This window comes from Zingiber officinale, chromosome 4A, assembly GCF_018446385.1.
Source record: "Zingiber officinale cultivar Zhangliang chromosome 4A, Zo_v1.1, whole genome shotgun sequence".
Taxonomy (NCBI): domain Eukaryota; kingdom Viridiplantae; phylum Streptophyta; class Magnoliopsida; order Zingiberales; family Zingiberaceae; genus Zingiber; species Zingiber officinale.
The window spans coordinates 72399888-72420276 of NC_055992.1; the positions used below are offsets into that span (position 1 = coordinate 72399888).

The window sequence follows — 20389 nt, forward strand, 5'->3', positions numbered from 1 at the left end:
ACCTAGTCTGACCATCATGCTTCTTTTGTGCCAAAGCCTTGGTCAAGGGATCTGCGATGTTAGCCTCTGTAGGTACTCTGCAAATCTTCACATCTCCTCTCTCGATGATCTCTCGAATGAGATAGAAGCGCCGTAGTATGTGTTTGGTCCGCTGGTGTGAGCGAGGTTCCTTCGCCTGTGCTATAGCTCCATTGTTGTCACAATAGAGCTCAATGGGGTCAGCAATGCTAGGGACCACCCCAAGTTCAGTGATGAACTTGCGGATCCAAATTGCCTCCTTTGCTGCCTCTGATTCAGCAATGTACTCGGCTTCTGTTGTAAAATCAGCTACTGTGTCCTGCTTCGAACTCTTCCAGCTCACAGCACCACCATTAATGCAAAACATGAACCCCGACTGCGATCTATAGTCATCCTGGTTGGTCTGGAAGCTAGCATCACTGTAACCCTTTACAGCTAGCTCATCATTGCCTCCATATATCAAGAAATATTCTTTAGTCCTTCTTAAGTACTTAAGAATATTCTTGATCGCTATCCAGTGACTTTCACCTGGATCTGACTGGTATCTGCTCGTCATGCTCAAAGTATACGAGACATCAGGTCGAGTACATAACATGGCGTACATGATCGATCCTATGGCTGAGGCATAAGGGATCTGATCCATGCGGTCTCTCTCCTCTCTAGAAGAGGGACCTTGAGTCTTCGAAAGACTCACGCCATGTGACATCGGCAGAAATCCCTTGTTGGAGTTCTGCATGGCAAACCGAAGGAGTACCTTGTCAATGTATGTACTCTGACTTAGGCCAAGCAATCTCTTAGATCTATCTCTATAGATCTGTATCCCTAGAATACGAGATGCCTCACCTAAGTCCTTCATTGAGAAGCAACTCCCTAGCCAGTTCTTGACAGACTGAAGCATAGGGATGTCCTTCCCAATGAGTAGTATGTCATCCACATACAATATGAGGAAGACAACTATATCCCCTACAACCTTCTTATAGACACAAGGTTCATTTTCATTCTTGATGAAACCAAACTGTTTGATTGCATCATCGAATCGAAGATTCCAGCTCCGAGAAGCTTGCTTTAGTCCATAAATGGATCTATGCAGCTTGCATACTCTGCCAGTATGCCGTGGATCTACAAAACCCTCAGGTTGTGTCATGTACACATCCTCGAGCAGGTTTCCATTCAGAAACGCGGTTTTGACATCCATCTGCCATATCTCATAGTCATGGTAGGCTGCAATAGCAAGCATGATCCGAATGGACTTAAACATCGCTACTGGAGAAAAAGTCTCATCATAGTCAATACCATGAATCTGCTTGAAACCTTTAGCTACCAAGCGACCCTTATAAATAAGTCCATCCATGTCAGTCTTTCTCTTAAAGACCCACTTGCACCCTATGGGTTTTACCCCTTCAGGTGGATCAACCAAAGTCCAAACTTGGTTGGTGTACATGAATTCCATCTCGGATCTCATGACCTCTAGCCATTTCTCGGAATCTGGTCTCATCACAGCTTCCTGATAGGTGGTAGGCTCATCCTCTATGAGCACAACGTCATCATGGTCAGACAAGAGAAATGAGTATCTCTCAGGCTGACGACGTACTCTATCAGACCTGCGAAGAGGAATGTCTACTTGAAATGGTTGTTGTTCCTCAACTCCTTGTGGAACATCATCCACAACACCTTTTGGTTCTAGTTCAATTTCCATCAAGGCATCAGTGCTATTGTTTGCATCTTGAACTTCTTCAAGATCGAACGCGCTCCCACTAGTTTTTCTAGAAACAAAGTCCCTTTCTAGAAAGACCCCAGTCTTTGCCACAACTACCTTGTGCTGACTGGGAATGTAGAAGTAATATCCCTTAGTTTCCTTGGGATATCCAATGAAATAGCACTTGTCAGATTTGGGTCCTAATTTTTCTGAGACTTGACGTCGTACGTAAGCCTCACAACCCCAAATCCTCATGAAAGACACATGGGCATCTCTCCCAGTCCATATCCTATATGATGTCTTTATCACGGCCTTTGATGGAACTCGGTTGAGTATAAAAGCTGCCGTGTCTAGAGCATAGCCCCAAAGGTATGTCGGAAGATCTGTGTGACTCATCACGGATCGTACCATATCTAATAGGGTACGATTCCTCCTTTCGGATACATCATTCCACTGTGGTGTTCCAGGAGGAGTGAGTTGGGATAGAATCCCACACTCAGCTAGGTAGTCACGAAACTCATGGTTAAGGTATTCTCCAACTCGATCTGATCGAAGTATCTTAATACTCTTGCCAAGCTGGTTCTGTACTTCATTCTTGAATTCTTTGAACTTTTCAAAGGATTCTGACTTATGTGTCATCAAGTACACATAACCATATCTACTGAAGTCATCAGTAAATGTGATGAAGTACCTATAACCGCCTCTAGCAGCGACATTGAAAGGGCCACATACATCACTATGAATGAGTCCTAACAAATCAGTCGCTCTCTTGCTGTGCCCACTAAAGGGAGTCTTGGTCATCTTGCCTTGTAGGCATGACTCGCATATCTCATATGATTCTAAATCAAATAAGTCCAGCAAACCATCCTTATGGAGCTGGGATAAGCGCTTGTCATTTATATGACCTAAGCGACAGTGCCAGAGGTAGGTTTGGTTCATGTCGTTTGACTTGAACCTCTTGGTATTTATGTTATAGATAGGGCTCTCAAGATCTAGAATATAGAGTCCGTTTATCAGAGGTGCACTACAATAGAACATATCGTTTAAATAGACGGAACAACATTTGTTCTTTATTATAAACGAAAATCCTTTCTTGTCCAAACAAGAAACTGAAATTATGTTCTTAGTCAAGGCAGACACATAACAACAATCATCTAATTCTAGTACAAGTCCAGAGGGAAGAGATAGATGGTAAGTTCCTACAGCAATAGCAGCAACCCGTGCTCCATTGCCTACTCGTAGGTCTATCTCACCCTTCGTCAATGCCCTGCTATTTCTCAGCGCTTGTACATTAGTACAAATGTGCGAAGCACATCCGGTATCTAATACCCACGATGAAGAAATAGAGAGGTTGACTTCTATAACATGTATACCTGAAGTAGAAATCTTATTTCTCTTCTTCTTAAGATCTTCCAGGTATTCTTTGGAGTTTCTCTTCCAGTGCCTTGCTTGTCCTTGATATAGGTGACAAAGATGTTCAAAAATATCGTAAGCGCTCATCAACTCATGTTGCTTCTAAAGCTCTGAGTTCATGGTTGCGAGCATAAGACATGACACATCTAATGCGTCATCTTGATGCTTCTTGTAAGCATCTCGGTCTGCTCGCGTGGCAATGGCAGGAGGAGCCTCTGGAATGGGTTGCTCCAGAATGTACAGTTTACGTTCCTGAGTGAGAACTATTCTCAGATTCCTGTACCAGTCCAGGAAATTTGCTCCGTTGAGCTTGTCCTTCTTAAGGACAGAACGCAGAGAAAAGATGTTCGTGTTCGACGTCATGACAATTCTACAACAGAAATAAATGCAGAAATAAGTATCATATTCTTAATCATTTAATTAGGCCTTTAACTAAATGATGCTTCCACTGAATTCTATAATTCATGTGGGACAAGATCCACAACATACTAACCCTTGAGTTAGCTTTGGCTAATACGCCCAAGATTTAGTATGATCGGTAGGTAACGATTACCAATTACATCTCTATGCAACTCTTGTTTATAGGATGAAATCCGCATTTATATTAAAACTCGAGTTAGCTTTGGCTAATACGCCCGAGAATTAATATAAACGTGATTTTGTCCTACCTTTCCAACCATTGGAAGAATGCCTATAGTTGTACTCGATCCAACCGAGTAAACTAGAAATACTCAATCTAATTGAGTTTGTACTCACCCATGCGTTGATAGGCGGGACCAAGATTGTCCCTCCGTACCCTACCAAGATAGTATGTGTTGCTATGCTTTGGCAGATTCAACAACATCATGGGATCGAGGTAGAGGTAGGTATCACGACATGGTAGACATTTTGAGTTTATCGTGATTTAGATCTAATCTAAATGATGTTGAATCATATACACGAAATAGATCTAATCTAATCGATAGAGTGCATCTTGTACACGATGTAGATCTAATCTAATCGTCAGGGTGCATCTTGTGCACGATTTAGATCTAATCTTAATCGCTAGGCACTAATTAATTACTTAATTAAACATGCATCATATACACAAGTAATTAACTAAGTTTTGTGATTAGTCATGACCCTACTACGATCTTCTCAAGCCAATGAGAAGACCGGATGGTCAACCTAAGGTCAACTTCTCAAGCGCCTTCCTTTTGACCACCTTGTGTTGCTCGCGCCTTCCTCGTAACTCCGTCTCGAGTGGACCTTCCACAGCTCCAATTTTGTACATTACAATTTTGAAACTCGAGTTACATTCGAGTCTAAATCTAATTTACAACCAGAATAAAAGAAAGGCACGACGCGCAGGTCGTGAAAAATAAAATAAAAATAAAATACAAGCACGCACATCACATAACGGCACGCAGGCCGTATTATGAATTACAACACAATTGTCCAATCGAATTGGGTCTTTGGGCCATAACTATCACAAAATTAATATATAATTCAAAATTATATATTTCTGTAATTTTTCTGTAATTTTTCATAATTTTACAGATTTTATGAGTAAATTTTTCCCGGCGGTTCCGATTAGCGATTTCGGGCGCAATCGCGGAGCAAATCCCCTTGCGGGGTTAGGGGCAGTGCCCCTACCCACGATTTAACTATCGCGAGTTGCTCCTAAGCGATCCAAGAGTGCCTAAGTCCGCTGTCCCAAAATGATTTGGGTCGAAACTTTGCCGTTTTGAAAAATTCTTCTCGGTAGTCGAAGCCTACAAGTGCCGAAACACTTGTGCTTCGCTTCTACGAGAAAAATACCCATAAAATCATAAAAATTAGGAAATTCACAGAATGTTACAGTATGCATATTTTTCATAAAAATACGAATCTAAACTCGTATTCGCTTCGCACGTGGCTCTGATACCACTGTTGGGTTTTTCGGGCCGCGAAAATCACGTTTTCGCGTCGCGAAAACCTCGAATCACCCTAGCCATTGGATCTCGTGCGAAGAAAAATTTAGAAAACACGAATACGAGTTTTAATCTACAATCTACAGTAGATCTACAAAGGAAAAACATTTTACCTTCGAAGCGTGCCCTTTTCGTAATCCCGCAAGTCCAAGGTACGTTGGATCTCGAAGTTGTCAACGTAGACAACTCTCTAGTGATATCTACACGAACAAGGTATGTTCTCTAACACACAAGGATGGAGAAGAGAGTACCCCAAGTGTGCTAGCACTTTCTAGGGCTCTCGGATAGGATTTGGAAGAGAGAAAAGAGAGAAAGCGAAAAGGAATCTTATACACTCACTAGTAGTATCCTCCTTTGTGACCTTCACTTTCTCTATTCTCTTGGAACACAACTCACATATCTTCACCCTCCATGAAACACCACGGCAACAGTAGTAAGGAGGAGGAAGAAGCTAAGGAAGAAGATAAAGCATTAACACACATCAATTGCCACAAAACAAAACCTCCTTTTGCATTAGTGTGACCGGCCACACCATTGTAACCTCCCCATTTAATGTGGCCGGCCACATTAAATGGAATGGGAGGTGTAACCTCCATGAGGTGGCACACCTCATGAGGTGGAGATGATGTGGCTGCCATGTAGGATGAGTCATCCTCCATAAGTGGCAATACATCAAGTCAAACTTGATGTTTCAACTTCCCATTTTGGTCAAGTCAAAATTGACCAAATCTCTTCCATGTTGAGTTGAATTCATTCTTTGATCCAAGCCAATTTCAATCTAATGAATCTCAATTCATTAATATAAATTGACATAATGAATCAAATTTAAATTAGACTCATTCAACAATTGAATCTAATTGAGTCTAACTCAATAAGTCTAATTTAAATTAATCCGAATCCAATTGGTTCATCATATGAACCTAATCCAATTGGTTCATCATATGAACCTAATCTCCATCCACTTGTTCTTTGTGTGTGACCCAATAGGTTCTTGTAACGTTGGCAATGTTTCTAAACTCCTTTAAAAACATAAGCAATGAGCGGCATCTAGCAATACATCATTGCTACCCAAGTTACAAGAAATGTTGAGATCCAACATCACCTTGTGACTATTAATTGTGACTCCTCACAATATATGACAAATGTCCTTCTATCCTAGACATCTAGATTGATCAATGTGAGGCATAGACCGTGTCATCCTCTGACCAATCTAAATCTTGAACTTCAAGTAGACACACAAAATCAAATGAGCTCAATATCCTATATTGACTCATTTGGGCATGACCATGCACTTCGTAGTCTCACTCTATCAAGAATATCGATGTCTCTCCCGTCATATAGGAGGGATAGATCTCATATACATCACTCACATCCCTCTGCATAATTCGTTACATACCCAGTAATCGCCTTTATAGTCCACCTAGTTACGGGTGACGTTTGATGAAACCAAAGTACATAACTCCTTATGTAGGGATCTATGGTGACTTCAGGTCTAAGGACTAGTAGTCATACTAATAGCCACATGAGAAAGTATATGACACTCATATAATGATCCATGATACTTTCTCATGTTGGGTCATTCAGTATGCATTCTCTAATGTATACCCATGTGTCAACTTGATATCTCTATATCCATGACTTGTGAGATCAAGTCATCGAGTTGACCTACATGCTTGTCTTATTGCATTAACATTGTCCCTGAATGTTAATACTCGACTAGGAATGATTAAGAGTAGTGTTCCCTATATCATCTCACTATCGGTTCAACTAACCGATTGATATAGGTGAGAACCGTCTACTCAAGGACATTATTATACTTAGTTTATTTGGCACCAATACAAGTAAGTATAATAACCAAAATCAAAATGCCTTTATTTATATAGAATATGATACAATAAGTCCAAAATACAATCATCAAATGATTGGCTCTAGGGCTCTAGCTAACACCAAGAGTTGTGACTCTTGGCATTCCATGGAGGTTACAACTCCTCTTAATGTGGTCGGCCACATCAATTGCATGGAGAGTTTGATTTTTTGAGTAATTCTCATTCATTCCATCATCTTCTTCCTCAAGCTCTCCCTCTCCTTTCTTGGCCGAACACCATAGGTGCTAGCATACCTTTGTTTGGTCTCCTCCACCTAATTTTGTTCGCGTGGATACGCATAGAGAGTTGTCTACCTTGACAACTTGAGATCCGGCACCTTGGACGAGCGGGATTCGCGAAAGGCATGCATCAAGGGTAAACTCGTACTCTAATGTAGATCTAGAGTTTTGTAAACTCGTACTCGTATGCTTTCGAAAATTTTATTCTTCGCACGGATCTGGTGGCAGGGCTTTCGGGGTTTCCACGACGCGAAAAAGTGGTTTTCGCGGCCCGTAAAACCCAACATGGAAATCCTTTCAATCACCATGGGTACAATGGAAGACTAAGGAAGATGGAGACAAAAGAGATAGCAAGAGCTAGAGCACAGGAAAGGTGAAGGAACTTATAGTAAAACGGAAATTTTTGGGGCCACAAAAAATCATTGTTGTTGAAACTCTGAGAAAACGACAACAAAAGTTGTGTAATTCTCTCCTCACTAACTATGTGAATTTTGATGATAGACTTCGCCACAAGTTACTTCGGCAATTGTTAATTACGAAGTAATATATGCTAATAAACTGCGGTAATAAAACTGGCATAGTAAATTCTATTTTAGACTTCATAAATTAAAAAAAATGGGCTTGACTTCTAATTTTAAGTTAGGATTTACTTTGTAATATGTATTCGATGAAGTAATAAGTGTCAAAATAAAATTTATAATTTAAAGTGATGAAGTAGTAAATTTGAACCAATTGAAACATGAGTTAAACCGGTTAATTTTTCCAACACAACTAATTCCCACTATACTAAACTCACCCTCTCTATTTTCTCCACACTGAAGTCGCCCTCTATGTTTTCTCGCGACTTATTTCTTCGCGATGCGACGTACCTAGGGTTCAATGCGGCGATTTCCTTCTTCATCAAGGTTCGACGATTTCCTTCGCGGCTTGCCATGTTTCCTTCTTCTTCATCAACCTGATAGGCTAGGTTTGTGTTCTTCAGCGACGCGACAGTGCTAGGGTTGTCGCGACAGTGCTAGGGTTGTGTTCGCCACTCGATTCCACTGTAAGATCCTCTTTTTTACTAGTGTTGTATTTGTTTTCTTCTTCTGGATTGATTCTCTTCTTTTGTTTAATCTTCAAGATCTTAGCAATTTGTTGGTGAGATCCTCTTGTTAATCTTCCCGATCTTATGCTTTTCCCTATATTCGTGCAAAAAAAAAAATTGAAAACTTTTCTTGATCTAGTTCTTTTCCCTGTATTTGTTGGTGAGATTGATGTTGTTGATGTAGGTCTTGCAAAATTGAAACACCGAGTTCTTCTATTTCCAACATTATTCTTCTGCTTTCATTTATTCTTTCTATAGATTGATTAAATCTCTCTATTGACAAAGCCAATCTTCCTCTTTGATCAGCAGAGACTTATAAAATAACCTTCCCCATGAGATGCACATAGAAACTATCAGAAAAGACAAATTAATAATCATGCGATGGAATCGCAAAATGGATGAACAAAAATCTCCAATAACTCAACAAGAAAAACAATAGTTTAGGTTAAAAAGACAAGTTCACTTTGCTGATATTATTGAAAAAAAGGTAACACCAATATTCTTAAGTGTTGCGAACAAAATTATATTTACTGTCGCAACTGAACTATGTGAATTTTGCTTGGATTATTATAGTATGGAGTTATTCTATAAAATATGACACTCAAATAATAATTAAATAATAAGATTATTTGTCAGATAATCTAATGGGATTTTTCAGAAATTTTTAGGAATTTTCTGGAAATTTTTCGAAGTCCGCTTGACGTATTTTAAGGGGATCAATTATAGATTAGGGAAGAGCTTGTTTGGAATACCCAAAAGTGGGAATTGATTGAGGAGTGTACTTAGGATTTGATTAAGCAAACCTAAGTATATAAAACCTATTTATTACCGTGCCCTAACCTCATTCTTCTCCTTCATTCCCGACCCCTCTCATCTCCCACACGCGCCGCCTTCTCCCGATCATCCTCCTCGTGCTGTCGTCGGCCACCACAGCCTGACGCCGGACGTCACCGCCTGCCGTCAGATCGTCGATCTCCTCTTCTCTGCCTCTCGAATTCCAGTCACTGTTGCTTCTCTTCTGCTCATCCTCATCCGCCACAGCTCACCTCCCGATCTTGCCGCAGCACCCGAACGTCGTCGCCGTCACCCGACGCCACCTTCTCCCTCTCCCTCTCTCGTTGTCGTGGAACCCTATCCGTGAGAGGCCGGCGCCCGTTGCTAGCTGCTATCGACATCGCAGTCTCTGTCTGTTGCCGTCACCCTCTTCACACCACCGGTGCCCTAAATCGAGCACATCTCCTTCTTCTCGGCACGAGAGCCGCTGGACTTCCGCACATCGCAGTTCCGACCATCGGACCATGCTACTTTGGCCAATCTGTGCCCTAACTGTGGTGCCACCTTATCATCTGCCTTTGCTTGCCATCACAGCGGTATTCCGATGCCATCAAATCCTTTCCTCCAGCTAGTTCGTGAGATTTCAGATACTGGATCATCGATGTTCCAGCTAAACAACTAGCTCTGGCTATTGAGAGTAGTCCCACTTCTATCTGGACACCCTTGCCTCCTCTTCTGATGTATGTTGTTGCTGGCATAGAGATCATCCTCAGTCATCTGCCACCAATACCGGTGAGAATGGGGTAACTATTTATTTAGTTGTCTATTACATTGAATTATAGTTTAATGGACAGTGATTGATAGTTGTATTGGATTTATGATGCTTAGCTTGATAGTTGAGTTAAAGGATTAAATGATTAGAGGTTGGTTAAATATTGATTTGGTTATTATTCGTATGTTTGATTAGGAGGGACAGTGATTTCATCTTCTTTGGCAGAGAGTTATACCAGCTATGAGTCATTGGCAGAGCCATTAATTCTGGTGAGTGATTAGCATTGATATATATGTAGTTTAATCTATTGGATTATGGGGATTTATGTTGAATTGACTTGTTAGTAAATGATTTTCCATATAAATCGATTAGAGGATCGGTGAGGTTGAGTTAAATCTAATTTAACCAATGGATTTGGGTGAAACAAGGTTCATAGTTGGATTAGAGTTTTTCCTAATTAAGTTGGGATGGATTTAGCTAGCTATTGTTAATTAAATTAGCTAAATTGTACATCACGTGATTTGCAGGAAGTTAATTCGAGACGAGCGTCATGACATGGGTTTTAGTCTTATACGATCGACGGATACAGGCGGGTACTTTTTGCTTTATCTCTTTAGTATTTTGACCCTAGTACCTGAGCTTTATATTCAGATAGATACTGTGTTTATCTTGACTCCACTCTTATTTTTCCTGCGCTTGATACTTCCACTCAATCTTTGAGCTACTCATGTCTGTTTCTATATAGTCTCTTGTTGCTATCGATGATATTTAGCAGATACTATATTACTAGGTATCATATACCAGATATCATATGCCAGACATTAGATATTAGGTATTGGATATATAGACACCTAATACCATGTTTACATGCTTTGGTTGCTGTTTATTTACACACCTTACTGAGCATGCTGGCTTCATGTAGCATACCTGTGTCTGTTTATATATATATGATGACTGTTGAATTGTTCGCATCATGTCATTGCATGCATTGCCGACGACCCTGGCTCCCTTGTGGTTGAGACGATCGTTGGCCAGGGCCGCACGCTCGACCACTCATGGGTAGTGGTAGCTTGGAGCGTGCCGCTTGTCCTGTCGTGCCCCCCCACTCGCACACTCATGGGTAGCGATTGCTGGAGTCGCGGGCAGCAGGGACCCCCGTCGCAGACGTAGCTATTCAGCTACTATGCACCTGTCCATCCGGTCACTCGAGAGTAGTGGCGGCCTTTGGGTGGTACAGTTGTCATCGATCCGGCCTCTCGACCATACAGGGGTCGTGGCGTAGAGAGGTGGGCGGGGTGACCATCCATACATATGCTGTTGTTATTATATCTGCTGGTTGCTTATGCTGTTGTTGCTTATCTATGCTGCTGTTACTAGCTTATACTATTGTTGTTTACTTATGCTAATATGCTTACATAGGTTGAGATATATACCTGTGGTATGTGTTTAGACACTAGCTTACTTACTATTGACATGTATATACCTCACATGATACCATGTAGTTATGAGCAGTACTGTAGCAGGATTTTGCTACACCTACCTTCCATTACTAGCCTAGGATCTGGTTTCAAGTATGGACATTTATTATGATATCACTGTAGTATCTGCTATTTCCATACGAGACTGTATACCTTTGCATCTCTAGTTCTTTACTATACTCATGCACTATCTGTCTATTATCCGCTGAGTCTTTATACTCACCACCTTGTATATTGGTAATTTCGCCAGGTAGCAGGTAAAGGATTTATGGAGTCGCCTGGAGAACCTGTCCGCCAGTCCCACGTCACATTCGAGGACGATATTATGGTTTTGGTATACTGTACGTTAGTTGTGTTTTGATTTTGCTTCTTGTTCTTGTGTTTGTGTATCTTGTAATTGGTTTGATGTTATTGTGTCAAGCTAAGCCGGCTCGCAGTTAGTTGCTTTGTGTTTCGTGATCGTTGTTTGGATTTCTGCTGTGTTGATTTTAGTACAGCCGTGTGGGCTGATTAATATATTTATATAACTGCGTGGTTGTGTTTATTTCTGTTGCAGCCGAGTGGGCTGATTATATAACTGCGTGGTTGTGTAAATATATATTTCAGTCGTATGTGGCTGATGTATTTTGTATGTATGTATGCCTCAGATTGTTACCCATACAGGGGAGATGCTGCCAAAATTTTTCGGTAAGGACTCCTCTGGGGTGTGATATATTCTAAAAACCTATTAGAGGTTGTATAACATTGTTTGATGCATGCAATACTAACAAAATTTTCCACGATCCTATATTCCACTCATTATGATTTCAATAAGAACACAAATTTTTTGCCTTGTTATAGGTGTTTATGAATGCATCTTCTATATAGGTTATTCATGAAAAGCAAAAAGAATGAATGATGCATTATAAATATCTTCACAGATTGTCTCGCAATGGTTATATCGATTTAGAGGCTGAATTGGTAAGTTACGGAACATTGTATTTGTCATTTTCAAGCAAGTATTTAATATTATGTAACTAACCATTTTTGGAATTAAAGAGGGAGAAAAAATTAATTTCTGAAAATGAAGAAGTTGATAGATCGATACTTTGACGTAAAGCCCGCGAGGATAAATTTGGCAACATAACAAATATGGAGATAGTAAAAGTCGCTGAAAAAATTGTAAATATTTATTTTTATCTAATTTTCATATTGCCTTGCTAAATAATATAAGAAATTTTGGATTGATTTGTTACATCCCATGTTGTAGGATGACTTGTTGGAAAAGAAAGTCAAAGGAGAGTTCAAATCTTATGGGATGAATGATATGTTAACCACTTCCTTAGGAAATCAAGAACACTATGGATGGGTTAGAGGTGTGGGAATATGTGTAAAACCCCAACTCTACTTTAAAATTGCAAGAAAGAATAGAGAATCAGTCTCAAAGGATTCAATCGATAACTTCAAAGAACAATCGGAGGAAAATAAGAGCTTGAAGGTTGAAGTAGATAAATTGAAGGCTTAACTTGCTCAAGTCATTGATAATCAAACTTATGAGGTTGTGATATCAAATAAGTCCTCAAACATGAATGACCCAAAATGGAGAAATGATGTGGAGGTTTATGAATGTGGCACTTCAAACTTGGAGGTTTTATAATTCTCAATTTTATGTCAAATTAATTTTTCATTCAAATTCAGATATTTATATACAATTTCTTATTGTTATTAAAGGGAAAAAATGTAACTTAGGTCGTGAATCAACATGAAATATGGTGGTGTACGGTATAATACTATCAGAAGGAGGCCCAAATATACTGATTCATCATGTTCCACTTAGGGAAGGGAATTTCAAGGTATCTATTGATGCTGTGTTAGATGAAGGAGCAGAGCTTCCAATTCCAATTCGGTCTGGACCAACACTCATCAATGATGTTGTTGGAACAATTGTTGCTTGGCCTAAAGAGTTGGTAATTTTACTAGCAAAGAAGGTACTTTCAATTTTCTTGAAAAGTTGGTATTTGAAAAAATCTCAATCATTTGAATACTCATAAGAATATTTTAAAATATTGTAGAAAAATATCCAACATCAATTATTTTCTCCTTCGGATGTTCATGGTTATCAGGACAAGTACAAGGAAATTGAAAAAACTTTGCCGATGACATGCAAATATAACTACTTGTATGTTATCAGATTGATGCATGAAGATGAGAGCATACATATAGAATTTGATGAAGCTATGTTTGGGCGTCCTAAAAGTGTATGGTTGCTAAGAGAAGATATCTTACGCTTTATGGAGATGAAAGAGATAGGTGCCAGACAAATTTTGATTTACATGGGGTATATTATGTGTTAAATACAATATTTGTTCATATGGTTTGCTTTGTTCATAATATTTGTTCACATGCTTTTGCTTTGGCTTACATGGGGTATATTTATATTTTTCATTACTTTGGCATTACCTTGCAATTACCTTGCAGTTAACTTTAAAAATACTTGAAGAAAGAAAAAAGAGCTGAGTATGTGTCATTTGTGGATCCTGGTCACATACCTACATGCGGTGTGGGTGAAGAAGACAGTAAATTGTCACAACATATTGCTGCTCAGTTGAGAGCATCGAACAGAGATAGCATCTGCTTCATCCCATATAACACTGGGTAAGATTTTAATTATTTATCAATTCCTACTACATGCTAGTCAATGTTATATTTTCATTTGTATAGGTACCATTAGATCTTGACTATAATTAATGAAGATAAGAATATGATATATTTATTGGACTCTTTGAGTAACAAGAACCGAGATTATGCTTGGCAAACTATTGTGACCAAGTAAGTAGTAGATTATACTGATTTTGAATGCATTCAATTCATTATAGGTTGTAAAAATAATTTTCTATTGTTTACAATGTAGTGGGGTCAAGATATATAATGCATCAAAGGGTATTTCAAAAGGACCAGGTTTTAAATAATTGACAGTATATATTGTGACTATGTATTTAGACACCAATTAATAATTTTTATTATTTGGATTGAGACTTCTTGCATGACATTTTCAATTTCATTAGGGTAATCTTAAACAAAATGGTGGTGTTGGATGTAAATATTGTGTGATGCGGTACATGAAAGAGACAGTCTTGGACGAAGATCCACAATTGGAGAGAAAGGTGAATTTCTTTTTTATGAAATATTTTCTTTATAAAATATTGAGTCATTTGTTATTGATCCTCAAACTTCTATTAATATTTCAGTTTGCAGAATCAAAAAATAAACAGTATTACAATCAATCTCAGTATGATGAAGTCAGAAGTGAATGGAGCGAATTTGTTTACTTCTATGTGGGTGTCTAAGTGTAGGCTATGATACAAATTTTAAACATGTACATGTATTTAGAGATATTTGGATATAAAAGTTTTTGGGTTATAGTTAAACATGTCTTTTATGAATACACTTTTGGATTGTATTTGATACATATTTGTGATATATTTGTTTAATTTTGGTGGTAAAAATTATTGTGTTATAGTAAAATATTATAATCTAAATTTTTGTTAATTAAAATTGTATTACAGTAAAATATGGTCAATTACTTTAATACTATAAATAAATGATGAAGTAATATGACAAACAAGACTTCGCTAAATTTAAATAGTGGTGTAGTTAAAGAAACTATTTACTTCACTACTGATCAAATTTATGAAGTAGTTCGTATAAATTACTTCGCTACATTGAATTTTTTTGTTGTAGTAAAATATACTCTATTACTACTATACTATGATGAAGTAATACAATAATAATTACTTCAACCAAGACAAATTATGCAGAAGTAAAATTAAACTTTTACTGCACCAGAATTCAAAAATTGTGAAGTTGTATACTTATTTTAATTCGTCAAACAATGAAACCTATGAAGTAATATATCATTAACTATTTTAGTCATTTTAGTGGTCTCGATGAAGTAATAGAGTTTTTTTACTTTGAAAATGGTTCGATTTTGAACCGGTTTTGGACCGATGATAGACTTCGGTAAAAGTGTGGTGAAGTAAAAAGTGTGGTGAAGTAAAAAAAATTGACCCTTTTACTTCATGTGCATCTACTTCGATAATTATCTACCTATTACTTCGGATAATACCCGAAGTCTATTGTCAATTTTCACTTAGTGCTAAAACCTAATAAATCCTAAGAATGAAAACTTTGGTCATTAGATTTTGAAGGGAAAATGGTGGGCTACTACATTGGACTGTAAGAGCAGGCACTTGAATTCATAGGTTCTCAACAATTACCTCGGGTTGATTCCTCAACATGGCATCACCATGTGTCAACCTCAGACTTGCTCGCATTAATGACGGATAGGACTAGCCAACCATGACTCTGATATATCATCACACATATGTCCCCTATTAATGACGCACGACTACGATATTACTAAGGGTTACAAGGGTAAGGCAGTAAAGCATGGGGACACGGTAGTCCTAAATGTTAAGTGAGGGGCGAGCCACACACTCGGCAGTTCAATTAGTTGGACTCGGGTCTCCTTTGACTCGAGTCGTTTGATGCGGAGAATATAGGAGCATGACATGGAAGATACAGGAGCATACACATTGTAAGATTGAGTCAAGAGTCAAGTCAGTGAGTCATAAGTCAATCGTGGTGTAAAGTGGGTACATCGGATCGGGCCAAAAATATAGCTAGCACCCAACTCCAATAGCTCGATCATCAAACTTTTCTAGTTGAGCTTCCTAGACTCCAATGGCAGGATTCCCTGACTTTGATAGTCAGTTATCTGACTCCAACAGCTTTATCATCTGATTCCAACAACCCAGTTACCTAACTCCGCCTGCTCAGGAGCCCAACTCCAACTCGACTGCTCGACTCCCCCTCAGCTTAGTCCCTTAACTCTATAAGGTGAGACTTGCATCTTACATGACTTATCAAACCACTACCCTGGATGGATGAAGGGCAACGTAGCCGTTACCTCCTGAAGGGCATGGACAACATAACCATTTAATCCCTGAAAATATGGGTAATGCATTCTCTTATCCCAAGAGACGTGTGTAACACAAGCATTCATCTTGGAATACTTGGAGAATCGAAGGGTATGACTATAGCCCTATAAAAGGACGCCCACTCCTGTGGATGTAGGTTTACGCACGCAACTATCTGCACTTTTCAATTAGTTCTTTTCCTTGCTCTTCGCTAGCACTTGTGTTAATTTGAACATCAGAGTGGTCACGCAGAGTCTACCTTTGGTGCTCAATCTAACCTTTTACTGAGTCTTTGTAGGTAGCTTGTGAGTTCTCCTCGTCACCATGTCCCCTGCTATCATCTCCGTGATTGTTTCTTTTTGTTGACTTATGAGACCGTGATCTCAGAAATGGACATTATCCATTATTGTTAGTCAACTCTTTTAACTTACGATGAACTTCTAAAACTAATAAATCTATTATAAACTTTATTAAATTGCAACAGATGTATCATTTATAACCCCATTATTGATCTGAAGATAATTCTTGGCAGCGAAAGGAATGGGCAAAAATGTGTCAAAAAGGTCCTGAATAGTTTGTTTCTCTGATGAAACTGCTGAACAGGCATAACCCCATAACGCCTAGAAACAATGATCCGAATTAAGAGACTAGCTCGCTGCTAACAAAATCTGACAATCTCCAATAAAAAATGCTTCCGTAAAATAAATATAATCTTAGGTTTTATGATAAGCCAATGCTTATCATTCTCTGATAAAGCAGCACTGTGCCCAACCACAAATCACATGAATCAAACATCAACACAGGACCTTGATTGTCATTTTTAGAATTAGGAAACATGAAACCATCAGAAGAACAATGGCACACTAAGGGTAGATATCTCATGCAATGTGAACAAGGAGCGATTATGTAACGATCGAATATTTTGTTTCTTTCTTCTAATTGAGAGACCAAGTCGCTGCATATCGATCATCAAATTGCATCCAGAACCGAGTTACTTCAAGTAGAAGGCAAAGAAGGAGAGAAGTGAGGCCCCGAGGATGGCTTCCACCGCAGGACTTACTGCCAATGAAGCGCTGGCTGGGCCCGGTGCAGGAGCCTCGGCTGCCATGGCAGAGGTGGCAGATGCTACGGCGACGATGACTACGCATACAATCCTTCTCATCTCCATATTGCTTGCTTTTGGAAATTCAAAGCAAACGAGAAAGATTGGCGATCTCTCCTTAATTTATTCGCTGCTGGGCAGTTCAATGAGAAATAGTGAGAGTTTTATAGAAGTCTCTAGTGGTCAGGATCAATTAACGCTTCAAATGTCAATAACTAGGGATTTGTGGCCGTCACTTGTTTGAAGATTGAGTGGTTGCCATGTATACTTGCAGTTTTCCGTGTCTGGATGAGCATGTTTCTAGTGGAAACATTTTTTTTATTGTATATCCTGTTCTTTCTCTTTCAATTAAAACGGAGCCCTCACATTTTCTATCGTCTCTAATTTAGACGTGACAAATATTTCGGTATATTAATTAGCTGGTAAAATTAGACTGTTATTTTTTTAAAAGAAATTATTAAATCACGTACTTTTTACGTATCATCAAATTATGCACTCATTTTGTAAAATGTTCCCCATATTTACTTTAAACTGTCCTTATTAAACCAACGTGATTGTCGACCCAATTCACTTTTGAATTCATGTGGCAAAAGGTGATTCGCTCACCTTTAATATTCCCGTCAATCCGTCACTAGATCAACACGGAGGAGGTAAATCACGAGTGACTACTAGCCATTAGTGCAAATGGCCAAGACATAGGGGAAGTTATGCTCGGTCACGCCGAGTTTCGACCCCAAGACCTCATGTGGCAACACCCCATGTCTTAACCATCGCACCACCCTTCCCTTTTGAATTCATGAAGCATGGGTCATGTTCGGGTCATGTGAGTTGCTAGGAAAAAGATATTAAAATCTTTATTTATTTTAAAATATATGAATTTATTAAATAATTTTTTATATAAAATTTAGTTTATCAAAAATTATAAAGATGAAAAGATATTATTTAAAATTTTATATTAAAATTTGGATAACAATTTTTTTTATAGATACTATAATAACAATCAAGCCTTATCCCACTAAATGCAGTCACCTATATATAGATTATTTTATGCCATTAAGGGTCCCCTCGGATGGGTCTAGTGGTTAGCGCATGAGATGTTGCTACAATGAGATCTGGGGTTCAAATCCTGACAAAACCGAGGTAAATATCTCCCTTATGTGCTAGTCACTATTCCAAAGGCTAGTAGCCGCCCATGATTTACCTCCTCCGTGTTGACCTTGGACGGGTTGACGGAGGCGCTGGGGGCAAGCGTATTCGCCTTTTGCCACAATTTGATGCCATTGAGCTCTATTACTTATTATATCATCATCTATACTTAAATAAATTTTATCTTATTTTATTGTTGTTAACCAAGTCTTTTTAGTCTTCTCTTTCTACTTTGATACGCGTATTTGTCATAGTTTCATGTCGCCTAACTGGAGTATTTATTAGACATCTAAGTATATACCCGTATTATTTTAAATATGTCTTTTGGAATTTTTTTTCATTTGACTTTCTCTATCATGCTCAAATTTTTTATTCTGTCCATTCTCGTATGTCCACACATCTACTTTAATATCTTCATCTCTGCAACTCTCGTCTTCTATTCATGTGCTTGAGTCATAGTCCAACATTATGCTCTATATAACATATCAGGTCTAACTACACTTTTATAGAATTTTCTTTTATATTTTAGAGATATTTTACAATCACATAAAACATTTGACACTTTTCTCCATTGCAACTATCCTACTTGTATTTCATGTAAGACACCTCTCTCAATCCCTTTATTTCACAAAATTAATTCTAAATATTTAAAGATCTCGATCAGTTCCGGACAACTCATCATCTCCTATCTTAATAATTATTTCATTATGTCTAATATTGCTAAACTTAAATTCCATATATACTATCTTTATTCTATTAAGCCTAAAACCTTTCCTTCACGTGTTTTATCTACCAAAATAATATCATCTGCAAAAAACATGCACTACGGTACTATGTCTTGAATATGTGCATTGAGTTCATCCATAATTAGTATATAAAGATAGGGACTTAGAGCTAATTCTTGATGTAGTCCTATCTTTATTGAAAATGCTTCAGTTTCTCTACCTAAAGTCTTTACTCTAATCGTTACATACTTATGCATACTCTTAATTAGTTTAATATATGTTACACCAATACCTCACTTTTTTATAATTCTTTATATAATTTCTCTTAGGAGTCTATCATAAAATTTTTCTAAGTGAATAAATATCATACGTAGATCTCATTTTTACTCGTGATATTTTTAATTAATTGTCAAAGAAGATGTATAACTTCTATTGTCAACCTTCCAACCTTGAAGCCAAATTAATTTTCAGTCATCGTGGTCTCATTCCTTAATTTTTTTTTCAATTAATTATTCCTAAAGTTTTATAGTATAACTCATTAGTTTAACACCCTTATAATTTGCACAATTTTGTATGTTTCCATTGTTCTTATATAAGAATACTAGAGTACTTATCTTGCATTGATCAGACATTTTTTTTATTTTCAATATCATATTAAATAATTTTGTAAGTCATTTAATACCTTGGTTCCTTAAGTACTTTCATACCTCAATCGGAATATAATACCAACGACTTTTCCCACTACTAGAAAACTAGGCTTTTGAGACAAAAATTTTAAGACAGTGACAAAATTCGTCTCAAATGCCAAGTAATTAAGACAGTAATAATAGATGTCTCAAAATTTTACATGGAGACATTAATTTTAAGACAGTATTTAAGATTGTGTCTCAAATTCAACTAAATAAGACACCTAATAAAGACGGTTAAAAATATAATTATATAAGATATTCAAATAAGACGGTAAAAAAGTATTTGTCTCCAATTATCTTGAATATGGTTCATCGGAACGGTTACAATAATCATTACAGACTCTACCGTTCTAGTTCCAATATCTTTTCACGGAACGGTCACGACACGGATCGAATATATATATATATATATTATAATAACATAGAAAAATACATCTACAAATTTAACTTAATAAATTTTTTTAATTTATAATTT

The 20389-nt window shown here is 37.9% G+C and overlaps 1 protein-coding gene across 1 annotated transcript; it reads right to left on the reverse strand.

The window, feature by feature from the left end:
• Positions 1-17037: 17037 nt before the first annotated feature.
• On the reverse strand, positions 17038-17500 carry LOC121973362 (arabinogalactan protein 23-like). The gene has a single exon (XM_042524836.1). The coding sequence runs from the start codon at positions 17418-17420 to the stop codon at positions 17244-17246; it is 177 nt and encodes a 58-aa protein (XP_042380770.1). The 5' UTR covers positions 17421-17500; the 3' UTR covers positions 17038-17243.
• Between the last annotated feature and the right edge of the window lie 2889 nt (positions 17501-20389).

What these genes read in the sequence shown, in the direction of transcription:
- LOC121973362 (XM_042524836.1), bottom strand. Translation starts at nt 17,420, where the DNA reads ATGGAGATGAGAAGGATTGTATGCGTAGTCATCGTCGCCGTAGCATCT.